Source organism: Carcharodon carcharias, chromosome 14, assembly GCF_017639515.1.
Source record: "Carcharodon carcharias isolate sCarCar2 chromosome 14, sCarCar2.pri, whole genome shotgun sequence".
Taxonomy (NCBI): Eukaryota; Metazoa; Chordata; class Chondrichthyes; order Lamniformes; family Lamnidae; genus Carcharodon; species Carcharodon carcharias.
The window spans coordinates 36,047,439-36,060,174 of record NC_054480.1 but is presented as its reverse complement, the minus strand read 5'-3'; the positions used below and the strand labels follow the sequence as shown (position 1 = coordinate 36,060,174).

General features: G+C 38.1%; 1 protein-coding gene across 4 annotated transcripts in view; it reads left to right on the top strand.

Annotated features, from left to right (window-relative positions):
* Positions 1-1,171: 1,171 nt before the first annotated feature.
* LOC121286904 (tumor protein D54-like) overlaps positions 1,172-12,736 on the top strand; it is a 71,768-nt gene continuing 60,203 nt past the window's right edge. For 2 of the 4 annotated variants that reach the window (XM_041204141.1, XM_041204139.1), the window contains exons 1-3: positions 1,172-1,323; positions 5,292-5,401; positions 8,441-8,589. In XM_041204141.1, the coding sequence (XP_041060075.1) occupies positions 1,305-1,323; positions 5,292-5,401; positions 8,441-8,589 (278 nt within the window). In that variant the 5' untranslated portion in view covers positions 1,172-1,304. Of the gene's footprint in view, positions 1,324-5,264; positions 5,402-8,440; positions 8,590-12,736 lie in introns of all 4 variants that reach the window. The other 2 variants (XM_041204140.1, XM_041204138.1) reach the window with 1 other exon arrangement.

The following is a 12,736-nucleotide window of genomic DNA, read 5'->3' as shown; positions in this document are numbered from 1 at the left end:
GCTGCCAAATACTCTTGCACTGACCCTGCCTCTGCTCTCCCTTGCTGTGATGGATTTGCAGGAAAGGAGGTTAAAAGCTTAGAAAGGGTAAACATTACTTCCTTCAGATTAAAGAGACAGAATGTTTTGGGAAGATGTCTCTGAGCTGGTCTACACCAGGATGCCAGGTAGAGTGTTCGGCGTTGGTGTAGTGTCGGTGTTCAGTCAATAATCCGGCACAGGCAATATGTCTCTGATCTTGTCATTCTCTCGTGGCAAAAGCAGATAGCCACCCCTTTCCCCCCATAGCTGTCCTCTCGGAGTGTGTGAGGGATTTAGCAGTAGTGATGGCCTACCCCTGTCAGGTATCGTGCACTATTTTTTGTAGCAAGCAGCTAGAGGAAATTGGGGAAGGTTAGCTGCCAAGGAGTGTGAGACCTGGGACTATTGAACAATGAAATGTTGAATACGGCTGATCAACCTATCAAAGTGAAGGAAGCGCCGTGCATATACAGGAATTAATTGCAGATGGGAGAGCTGGGTGGTCATAGTGTAAGATCTCAAGTTAGAACCCTGTTAAACAGGGTAAAGTGTGAAGTATAAGTTGTTCAAATATTTTAAGAGGATGAAGAGAGGCCAGGGAGAAAAGAATGTCCAGTTTATCAGCTTGCCTGTCCTGGTGAGGTTGCTGAACTTATTTTCTATTGTTCTGCGGTGATATGGAAGAAGGAATCACCATTCTGTGCCATTAGCCTCCCTCCAACTAGCATGACTTGATACTGCAAGCTGGCTATCCCCTCCATGTATTTTTCCAACCTTACGAAAATGATTGCCTTTTTTTTAAGCTTTCCGTCTAACGTCTTTTTTGGGGAATGCTGACTGACGTGTCGTTTGTATTCCCAGCAATTATTTTGTTAACTCGATATTTGAAAAAAAAGGGATTGTTTTCTGACAAATTGGTTGGGGGGAACGAAGGAGAAAAATATTTCTGAAAGGTTAACTCTATTTCTCTCTCCACAGATGCTGAGTTGTGTATCAGATTTCCAACATCCGCAGTGTTGTGCTTTTGGCGCATTTGAGGAGGGAAGTTGTTTTCTTTCCCTGAGCTTTGGCGGTGGAGCTGCAAACGAGGTGAGGGTTACCCTTGCAGCTCCTCCCTCAGGTGTTTATTTTGCAACTTGTCACTCACCAGGGTGGGGGTCACGTGCTGTTGCTGCTGACGTGGGGGGACGGATGACGTGTGCTGAGGGCGCCGGGCTGGTTGTTTGGCTCCTTTCCTCCTCAGTTCTGATTTAAGAGTTGGTGCAGCTGGACTTTCTTTCTCCATGGACGCCCCAAACCAAGGTATTAAACCCTCGCCATCCGGACGTGTAGTTGCTTCTTGTTTGTTCTGCCTGTGTGTTTTTTGTTTGTTCTTTTGTGCGCGCTTTAGGCTTGGCCGCTGCCCCTAGCCGGAAGTTACTGGGATTCAGGCATCAAACGCAGGAAGAGGGTTAGGCCAAGGCTAAACTCAGCACAACAAGCCACATTAATTGTACTGGAATGCTGCAGTTTAGGTTGGCAGCAACAGCAACAACTGATCATTTAACCATCCATTTCTTTCTTTATTTTTCTCGCCTGTATCACTCTCTTCATCGAAGTTTTGTGGACAGGCAATGTAAAAGAAAATGCAGGTCGCAGCAAGATTTAGTTAATTTCGTTACCTCGTTGAAGCTTTGGCCGTATTTGAAATCATTTATATTCTTTCTATCCCCATAACTTAAATGTTTTATTTGACCATTGTGTAAAATTTGAGTGTTTTTAGGCAGGTAGTAAAAATGTCAAATGCGCAAGAAATGTTTCATTCTTAGTACAAAGCTATAGTTCTATAAGTTAAAATACTTCAACTTTGACTCTTCCCAGGGATGTTTTCTTGCAACGTGTCTGGCATCACTGCTTTGCTTATAAGCAGCAATGCAATAATATAAAGTGCTTTTTCATTGTGTATGATGTGACAGGACAAGAAAACAATATACAATGGTTCCTTCTGACCTAAAAAAAGGTTTGGTGACATCTTTTCACAATTGAAATTTTCAGCAAAGTACATGCAGAGAAATTGGTTACCATCAGTTGGATGGCTTGTCACTCGAGCATGTGAAGCGAGCGAGTGGAGCATTGGCACAAGTGAGGTTAATGTGATTTGGTGACCTCGCCAATAGAAACAAAAATAAGTTTTATTTACAAAATTGGATTTTAAAACTGAGTTAGGAATTAAGCAAATTAAAGAGGTACCACTTCTTAGGATTTTTGAATTCTGTAGTTACAGACCCATGCAAAAGATTTACCGTTCTAAACTAATGCCAATAGTTTCTCCACCTTTTATATTGCAGTTCTTGTATTGTATTTTGACCTTGCAAGTTTGACATTCTCCCACTGCAAATACTGTTCTGCCAGGGGCAAAAGACCTACGGAGTAAAAAGTTCAGTCCACGTGATTTCAAGTATTCTGTATGTAATATATTTTGAGACTTGTGTTTGGTTTTATATGTAGAAGAGTTGTCAGTACAAAACAATCAATGCAGAACAGATTCATTGTATCAATTTACTTCAATCTTGGTGCAAGCATTCCCACATATGAAATAGTTTCTACATTGTTGGCAAGTCAGAACAGGCAGTGAGTAATGTTATGGCAGAGTGCAAGGCCCACAAATATCTGTTTCTGTGATAACTAAAGAATCCTGAAACAAATTCTTTGTTTAGGCATGCTATGTTAGCACTTTTTTTAATTGTTCATGGCATGTGGACGTTGCTGGTGAGGTCAGCATTTATTGCCCATTCCTAATTGCCCTTGAGAAGGTGGTGGTCAGCTGCCTTGTTGAACTGTTGCATTCCGTGTTGTCGGAACACCTACAGTGCTGTCAGAAAGGGCGTTTGAGTATTTTTGATCCAATGAGAGTGAAGGAATGTCGATATAGTTCCAATTCAGGATGTTATGTGACTTGGAGGGAAACTTCCAGGTGGTGGTATTCCCATTCATCTGCTGCCCTTCTACTTATAGGTGGTAGAGGTTGGGGTTTGGAAGGTGCTGGCGAAAGAAGAGCATTTATAGTTAATCTTATTGCAGGCCTTGATCCATTTAGTGAGTCTTAATGAACAACATAGTTACCCTGATTGTTCTAAGTAAATGTACCATTTTTTTTTTGTCGGATTCATTAAGAAGGATACGCTAGGAAGTTCCCACGTTTGTTGCTAAATTGCTGCTGTGATCATTTAGGATGAGACATGGCAATTGGGTCCAAGTTTAATGGTTACTTCCTTTCTCAATTGAGCAGCTACTGCTGGAAACATACAAGTGTAGATGTTGAGCAAGATCAAGCCCTGATGCTTTCCATAATTTATTATTTGACCTGAAGATTGACACTCGAGAGAGCTTTTTGAAAGGAGAGAAAATAACGAGTACATCTCTGACCAATTTAATTTTCAAAGCCTCCTAAGGCAAGTTAAATGTGATTGTTACAAAATGTTTACCTCAAGGTCTTTACAAATGCATATTATCTTTCCACAGTTTTGTACAGTGGCAGTTGTAACATTCAAACAGTGAAGATTGTATTTTCTAGAAAAGCTGTGACAACACTGAATAATATTTACAACATTTTCTTCAGCTGTGAAAAGGAAATTCCCAAACTGGAAGTGTGATCTCATTTCCCAGTACTAAACATGATGTCTTTCTGATTTAAATTGGTGAAAGGAATCTACCACAATTTTGTTTTTAAATCAGGCTTTTATTCTTTATAATTTTCACCTGGAAGTGTTGAACTGTGCTGGGATGTAAAACTACACAAGCACCAGTTCTCCTTCCAGTATCTTGCTGCTATTCAGGTGTAAGACTATCTAATGAATGCAAACTATTTGACCACAAACAAGGTATCAAAGCTCAGCCTAATTTCTCTTTCGTCTGATGTTCAAATATATGCCACTATGTAGGATCACTATGTAGAAATAAGAAATAGAACCGTAGAGAAGGTACAGCACAGAAGGAAGCCATTCGGCCCATCTTGTCCATGCCAGCCCGAGGACACCCAGGTCCCCTTTCTAATCCCACCTTCCTGCACCCGGCCCATAGCCCTGCAGCTTATAGCACTTTAGGTCCAGGTACTTTTTAAAAGAGTTTAAAGTTTCTGCCTCTACCACCAACTTGGGCAGCGAATTCCAGACACCAACTATCCTCTGTGTTTAAAAAAAAAGTTCCTCCTCATGTCCCCCTACACCTTCTGCCACTTATCTTGAATCTATGTCCCCTGGTTCTAGAATTCTCCATCAAGGGAAACAATTTTATCCTGTCCACTCTATCTATTCCCCTCAATTTCGTACACCTCAATCAAGTCACCTCTTAGCCTTCTTTGTTCTAAGGAAAATAACCCCAATCTATCCAATCTTTCCACATAGCCACACTTTTCTAACCCTGGCAACATTCTTCTAATGGGAGCTTCCTGACTGACTTCACTTCCCCTAATGCAGGATTGTTGAGGCAAGCTGTGGTAGTCCAACTGCTGCCCTTGCTGAGATTATCTACTCAGTACAGCCTGCTGTTCAAACTTGGGACTGTTGGCCTGTATGGCTTCAGGTGGTGCCTTTACTCTCAGACACTTTGGGAGCAAAAAGGGAAGCCCACTATTGTGTGATGCTTAAATTCTGCAATAAGATGTTTGGAAAATTATAAGTTGTGGAACATTACAAATAATTGATGGTGACCCATCCTTGATAAAAATAAAATGGTTTTGAAGGAAATTAGTCTGCAGTTTTATTTCTTCAAACTTATTTAGGTAAATATTATTTGTTGTTGGTATTCTGTAAGTTCTACCTCATTTGCATGCCTTGTGCTTGTCCTGAAAAAAGTGTTCAACCTCATTTGATTGTCATTAATGGGGCAACAACTTTCACCCTCTTGTTCCTTTTAGTTACTTTGTGTATCTAATTTACTGAAACTTAGTTGTTCCTATAATGGATTTGAATTTCTTTGGACATCTCCCATCTTAACAATATTTTTTATGTTCCTCTTTAGTAGGATTATACTTCCTTCTTTTCCCCTCCCTTTCCCAGAATTTGGTTTTGTCCATAGGAGCCAGCTGCACTTGTATGTCTATGAAGCGGCGAGTCATTAACAAGTATTTCTGTACCTGGTTCCCTGTCATGTTTATAGTGGGACGCTGTATAGCTGTTTGCAGTCATTGTGTTTGGGTTCACTGTTGCAGCTTGAGTCCCGTTGCTAGCTGTTTACTCGTTTGTTTGTTTGATTACCTGTGACAGATATCAACCTTAACTCTCCTAACAAAGGTCTGCCTGGAAACATGACGGACGTGCCTGTGGATACCCCTGCAAGTGGGGATGGAGTTGGTGTGCTATCTGAAGCTGAAACAGAGGAGCTCAAGATTGAACTTACCAAGGTATAGTGGAAGTACTTCTACAATATGAAGAAAGCTCTATGCTGCCTTTGAAGTGGAGCTACCATGCCACAATACAATTTTTTTGTCAATGTTTCTTTTCCTGTGCTGTGATTTTTTTTTCTTTGAAAGACTCAGGTCTATAGAGGCAGAAGGAAAATCTTTTGCCAATAGATTGGCAGTTTTTTTTTAAAAAAAAGTTACTTAAAGGTGAATTACCAACATGACATTTATTTTCTGTCTTCTGCCATACTTTTGTCCTTTAATTATGATATTCAATTAATCTTGCTGCTATTTTAACTGGCAGCTGAATTAATGAGCCTGTTTTAGCTCTGTGGTTTTGAGTGGGTTAAAATCAGACTCATGATGGGCAACGTAGCCTGTCGAGGCATTTATTTGAGATGCTAGTCAATGGAATAATCTGAGGTTTATTTTGTTAATTCCACTTTTATTGAATGAATCGGTTGTTTCCTATTATAACAATCTTTTAAGATTAATTGTTCAAATATAGGAGGAACAATTTAACACACAGTTGAGTAATTCCTACAGTTGAATTTTGGGTTGTGCAAGATGGCTGTTTGTGTTTGTGAGCATGGCAGTTAATTAGTCAGTTATAATAAGTTGGGTGTGGTATAACCACACTTACTGGCTTTTCTTCACTCTGGATGTTCAGCACAATTACTACCCCCATTTTGTGATGATCTGTCTACAGTTGAAGTCAAAATGGCTATCTACGTTTTGATACATTTTTACAATTACTCCGGTAGATCTGTGGCTTTCTGGCCTGTTCCTAACCTCTGTCCAGTTGCTGATGAGTCTGTTTGTATGTAAAACTTAGAGAATCAATAGCCTGCAAAAATATCACCAGGGGCATGGAATAATGTGTATTTGCATCTTTGTTTTTGGTACTTTTTTGGTGCAGATTGTCATGTGTTAAATAAAAGATTTATGTTAGACATTCCACACAGTTGAATTCAGTACAATAATACATTAAATTCCCATGTTCTGCTAGATAGTGCTTTAGCTGTACAGTCAGCATGGAAGCTGTTCATTTGTCAAGGTTCAAAAAAATGTTTTACATTGGCAACGCTTTTGATCCAGTCTGTTCCTTACACTTGGAAAATGGAAAAGTAATGAATGGAACTAAAGATTAAGAAGAAAAAAAAATGCATTTTCAGTTGTTATTGGAGCATTATTGAGCAATGCAGATTATTTTACTTCTTGCTTTCCTTGACACTTTTAGATATCGCCAGAAATATTTTGTGCTTCAATGACCAAATTGTTTGCAAATCTAGATCTGTAATACAGAAGTGCCACGTTTGAGTAACTATGGCAACTTTTGTAGTAATTTCTTGTGGAGAAACATTCCCGATTCCAGGAATTATCATTAGATTTTGTTTCCAAAATTGTCTATTTAACCACAGACTGTAATACATTTTCTAGTATCACAAAAGTGAGATTAGGGAGAGTGTTTTAACCTATCTAATTCATATTTCTATGGTAATCTATGATCTTGTCCATCACAGCACTCAACTTCCTATTCTTTGGTGGTTCCAGAGTTTAGTCCTCCACTACTGTATCTGGAAGAGGACTCCTGGTGCTGACAGTGATAAATGTGGTGAATTACTTATTGATGTCAGCCCTGAACTCCCCTCTTTCGTTTTTCCCATTGTGACGCTTTACTTTTAAGTAGCCATTTTTCTCCTTCATAAGCTTCTGGTGATATACTAAATTAAAGCTTTAGCTTTATTCTGTGTCAGATCTGTTGGCAAATGCTGTCAGTGTGGTAATACGCCATACAGATAAAGGAAATCCCTGGTTTTATCCCTGACATGTTCTACATTAACCTGATGTCAACTGGGCTGGTAGTAGTACTCCACTTATCCTGGGCAGGCCTGAGGCCAGGGGGAAGGGAGATTAAATCCAGGTTTCCAGTCCTGATTGCTATGCATTGATCCCTGCTGAAATAGTTGTTTGCACTTAAAAGTTGAGATCAAAAGCTCTGGATTGTCTGTAATAGGTTCTCTATCGTCAAAATCTCACTCTCCGGTTTCATGCATGATAAATAGCTGAATGAGAATGTATGGTTGCTAGTACCTTCTGAATTTTATTCCAGTATGAATCACTTGGGGTGGAGACAGGAAGGAACATAGACTCAAACAGTTCCCTTGGCTAGTAACAGGATGGACCTGCAGCAGCACTTTTTTTCCCTTTCCGTTTTGGTCCCCTGGGTCACTCATTAACTGACTGTGAGAAACTGTATGGCTCTTGGAGATCTGACTGACTTTTCGGTTGATTTTGTGGAGGTGTGTGAGAGTAGCCTTTTTCTCCTCTCACTAATGGGCACCTTGAAAATCGCTTAACTTTGGTTTTTTTGAAGTGGGGAATTTATTAGAATTTGCTGTGAGCATTAGTAAGGATGCATTATTTTAGTGTGGGGTTTGTCAGAGGAAGTGCCCTTCCAAGTATATTGTCAGTTAGTATTGTATTGAGAGCGCTGGTTATATATCGAATCACTGGATTTGATGATTTGTAATTTGTAACACAAAGTCCTCCTGCTGAACCAGTTTATCTCAGGAAGAGCCTCTGTTGGCAGAACATCTCTGTAGAATGATCTGCATAGTTGGTATTGTATGCTTTCACATGGAATGCAACGTTAATTTCTTTGCTGAAATCAGTGTTGACAACATTTTGCCAGACATTCACAAATGTACAATATTACTGTTCCTTTTGTGGCATTGAGATTTCTTTTGAGTGATTTCCAAAACCACCTCTGCAAATACCATGCATAACAGGGAATCATTCAAAATGTTTCCCTTTCTGTGTCATGGAATGGAGTGTTCTGAATGCAGCTTAACTGAGGGATTGATAATAAGCATTTTGTCAGGCACCTACAGAACATTTTTTAGGTCATGCATTTGAAGCTTATTCAATAAACGGATTTCGTTGTCTTAAACAGTAGAAAACTAAAATATTTATAACAATTTATCTGCTGAAAAGCAACTGATTATTTGTGATTTACAATTTTGTGTTTCTCTCTAGGTTGAAGATGAAATAGCAACACTTCGGCAGGTGCTGGTTGCCAAAGAAAGACATGCTTCTGAGATCAAGAGAAAGTTGGGATTAACTCCTTTCAATGAGCTCAAGCAAAACCTTAGCAAGAGCTGGCAAGATGTGCAAGCATCCAATGCGTGAGTACTTAGAACATGGAACTGGTACCTTTTCCATTGTTTATCTTTCTTCATAAAATCATGTTATCAGTATAACTCTGAGAAAAGTCAGTGTCCAGGATACATGTGGAGGAGATTGCTTGCTATTAACTTCTGCTTGCCCTCCTCAATCCCCTCTGAACCTTAGATATGTAAATCGCATTCATGCTTTTATTTCAGAGTACAATAGATTACAAAACTGAAATGTAGCACTTTTGACAATTGGAACAATTAGGACATTTTTTACTTTGTCTTACATCAAGCCATTTCAAGTGAGGTGTAAAGTAAAGAACCTTTTACTCTACCTCACCAGTGAGCTTCAACCTCAATCTCAGCAGAGCATTCACTTCTTCTTCAGTGCTGAATTGTATAAATTTGACTATCACCTAGGAGTTTTCCAGTGAGATTGCTAGAGTTGTATTTTTTTTGGTAGTTTGTTTTGGTCCTGGTCCTCTATCTGTAAGATTAAAACTTACAGCTGATCACCATAGGTACCAATTTTCAAAAGAATAATGAACAAGATTAATGTATTGTGCAGTTTAACTTTTGAGATATGCTAAATGTATACATTTATATACAATTTCTTTCATAGCAATAAGTGGACCGTAGATAATTTTTGTCATTTATTTTTCTTCCCATTTTCCTAATAAATAGTTAAAATTGCAGGATTGTTTTGTTAATTCTTATCTCTTTATTTTACTGAGTTATTTTGTGTAATACTTGGGGCTAATTGCTAGTAAACAGTAAAGATTATACAGCTTTATAGGTGTAAGTGATCATAAATGTTGCTACAGTCTTAAGATATTTAAAAATGAATAATTTTAAATATCAGGATGAGTTTTTGCATAAATCCTTTTTCAAGATATTCTGTACATACAGCTGAATAAAATGCATACATTTTTAAGTGAAAGAATGGATCCCCCCTCCCCCCTCAAAAGTTTATATACAAACTATCTTTTTTGAGCCATCCAATGCAAGTAATATTTTCAATTTCTTAAATGACTCCATTTTCAAGAAGTTCATATGATTTTTGCTATTAAAGCTGCATGGTTATTTTTCAATTTCTGGTGAAATAGGTCCACTGGCATAGTTAGCACGCTACTTATATAGCTACAGACCAAAATTTTGGCTAAAAGTCTATTCTATCAGGTTGTTTAAGAAACTGCAGCAACATAAGATCATATTTTGGAGATGTCATTGCTGTGCATTAGTAGATTAATTATTCTTTAAGTTACTTATAACTTTATGACAATAGCTAAGAAGAATGGAGCGTCTAAGTAACCTATTCAAAGCTTTTGAGTGCTACACTACATTTAAGAAAAAATCTTGCTACACCTGTTCTCATTTTCCCATCAAAATGTTCAATTTGCCTAAGGAGGAATTTGAAAGAACATGGAGTTTTGATTTGTTGTAACCAAAGTTGCTTTGCAGGCAATGACATTAACCTTTGGCTGACAACTTCATCACAAGCTCATGTCTGTTTTATAGTTGGATTTGTATCTCTGAGCAGTTTTCATTTCCAGTTGAAGGATTTACAAATGATTTGTACTCTTCATAAAGTAAAATTAAGCAGAGTGCACAAGAAATTTCTGTTGTGACATTGTGGTGTAGCAGTTTGCGAGTTGAGGTAAGGACTGATTGATCTAGATTCCACAAATTATTGAGCACAATGGTAGAATGTGGAAGGAAAGTTGAATGCGTTTTAAATAATTATAGTGTGATAAGAGACTAGGGTCTCTAAGTTTGGGATTTATGAATAAAATCTTTTTTATAGAGATTTGTATGCTTTGGATGTTACTCTGTATAAATAACATTGTTGGTAGATTTTAAACTGAAGGAAAAATTAGGCAAATGAAGTCTTGTAATCTGGTTGTGTCACCTGCATTTATGATCCATTACACTGATATAATTTTATGAATAATTAATTTAAACAACGTGGAAATGAATTTGTAGAAAATTGTCTGAGAACTTGATCTAATCTGGAGTCTTGCATTTCAGGAGCACTTATAAATGGGACATTAATTTGGACAGTGCTTGATTAGTTAGACAGAGCTGTGGACTATCATTTTGTTACAGTTGAGAATGTTTGCTTGCTGCTCGGAACCTGAGTAACACCTTACTTTAACTGTTGGTTGTTGCTTTTCTCCATTCACCTTGATTTGTAAAGGTTTTGCAAGTCCTTTTCTTAGACTTTATAAAAAATGCCAAATGATTTTTCACGTACTTTGTTCAATTAAATTATGCAATGTTCCCAAAAGTAATGACTGACATAATCGGTGGCAGATTTAATTTACTGGAGCAAACACTAGTTTACATACAATAGTTTGAGTGGTTCTTCTGGTTGAGCTCACTTGATTTGCAAATTGAGAGTAACACCTGCTCTGGAAAAATATTCAATTGTGCTGTATTCCCAGTAGGTTCAGTGAGTCTCCAATGAAACTGAACTGTGATATGCACGCACAATCTGCTCATTAGTAGAAATTTTCTGCTTTGTTCTTTTTCCTGTACAGAGCATAAATACAATCTTTTGGATAAAATATTTGCTTCCCTACTCGCTCCAGAAAAATCCCTTTCATTTTATGACCTTATGCTTTGCTTTTTTTAAGTTTCATTTGATGTATCAGTTTTAGTGGAAGCTATTTTGATTCCATTGGTTTTGTCTCTGATGCAACTGTTGCTGTCCTGTTTGTTCTGCAATTTTATGCTTTGAGCACAATGGCCTTACTCTACACTTTAATGTAAACTTGAAATTATTGGTGAGGCATTTTCACACTTAACTGCAGTTCCTGTGCAATAGCTTGGTAATTCGATGAGAATGCCAGCAAGTACAGTTTCATTCAACAGAATACATCACACAAGATTTGACTGACTTAACATCCTGTGTGATGAACTTAAACATTATTAACAACAAAAACAGAATTACCTGGAAAAACTCAGCAGGTCTGGCAGCATCGGCGGAGAAGAAAAGAGTTGACGTTTCAGGTCCTCATGACCCTTCAACTGAACATTATTAACACTGCTTATGGTGGACCAGCAACTTAGTCGGAGCAAATCAAACAACTGAATCTTGCTGAGAGTTTATTTCACTAATAGGACATTAGAAAACACAGGACATATAACTCATTACATCTATGCCAGCGTTTCAAATTGAGCAATTGATTCGGAAACCATGTTCTTGCCCTTGTTTGTCATACTGAACATTTATCCATAATCTTGTACGTGTGCTTTGGTGAAAGCTGTTTTTGGAATACAAGTTTCTTCCAAATTAGCAGCAGCTTCCACCCCTCAAAAGTAATGCACTTCAAAGTATACCACGAATTTGCTATGTCTGATATTTAGTGCATCAAAAAGTTCAAAATAAATTGTTAACTAATTGGATTATATGGTAGATTAACCTCGAGACATAAACAGTTCTACCTGAGTACCAGTGAAATTCAGCCTTTTAAATGCAAGATCAGAATATTTCAAACACCTGGGTTCGTTGGGAGCTAAAAGGTTGGTGAAATCTATCATTTTTAAGGAAGCCATATGAGAAATTATTCAGCTGCTTTTCATTTTCAGTGTGCAGGGTGATTCACATAATTATCGTCACAAGGCAATGTCACAATGAGATTGCTCAGCTGCACCTGTGCTCCTTTATAACTCTAATGGTAAACCTTTTGATATACACACTGGAAATGTCATGTGGTGTGGTCATATTGCTTGTGGTGTGACTACATTTCAAAAATCAGTTCTAGGCTGCCTGTTTAGGCACTGTGATAGTGGCAGATAGTGCAGAAGTAAAGTAATACAACAGTGAATGTTGTGTAACATCTGGAACTAATACGGTATCCCAGGATCCTGTGAATATTCATGTCCAACAGCTACAAATCTACCTAACGCTTCAATGTTTTGGAGATGGCTACAGCATACCATAATGTGCAGCCAATATAATCTAGCTGGTATGACTAAAGTTGGTGGTGTTGATTTGTGGTTCAGCCTGGCAAGTTACATCTACCAAAGCATGAGTGAGGGTACATTTTCAATAGGCTTGCTTCACCAGGATTTTGATCCAAAAGACTTGCATTTATGTAGTGCCTTTCAAGACCACTGGGCAACTCGGTGCATTTTACATCTAATGAAGTACTTT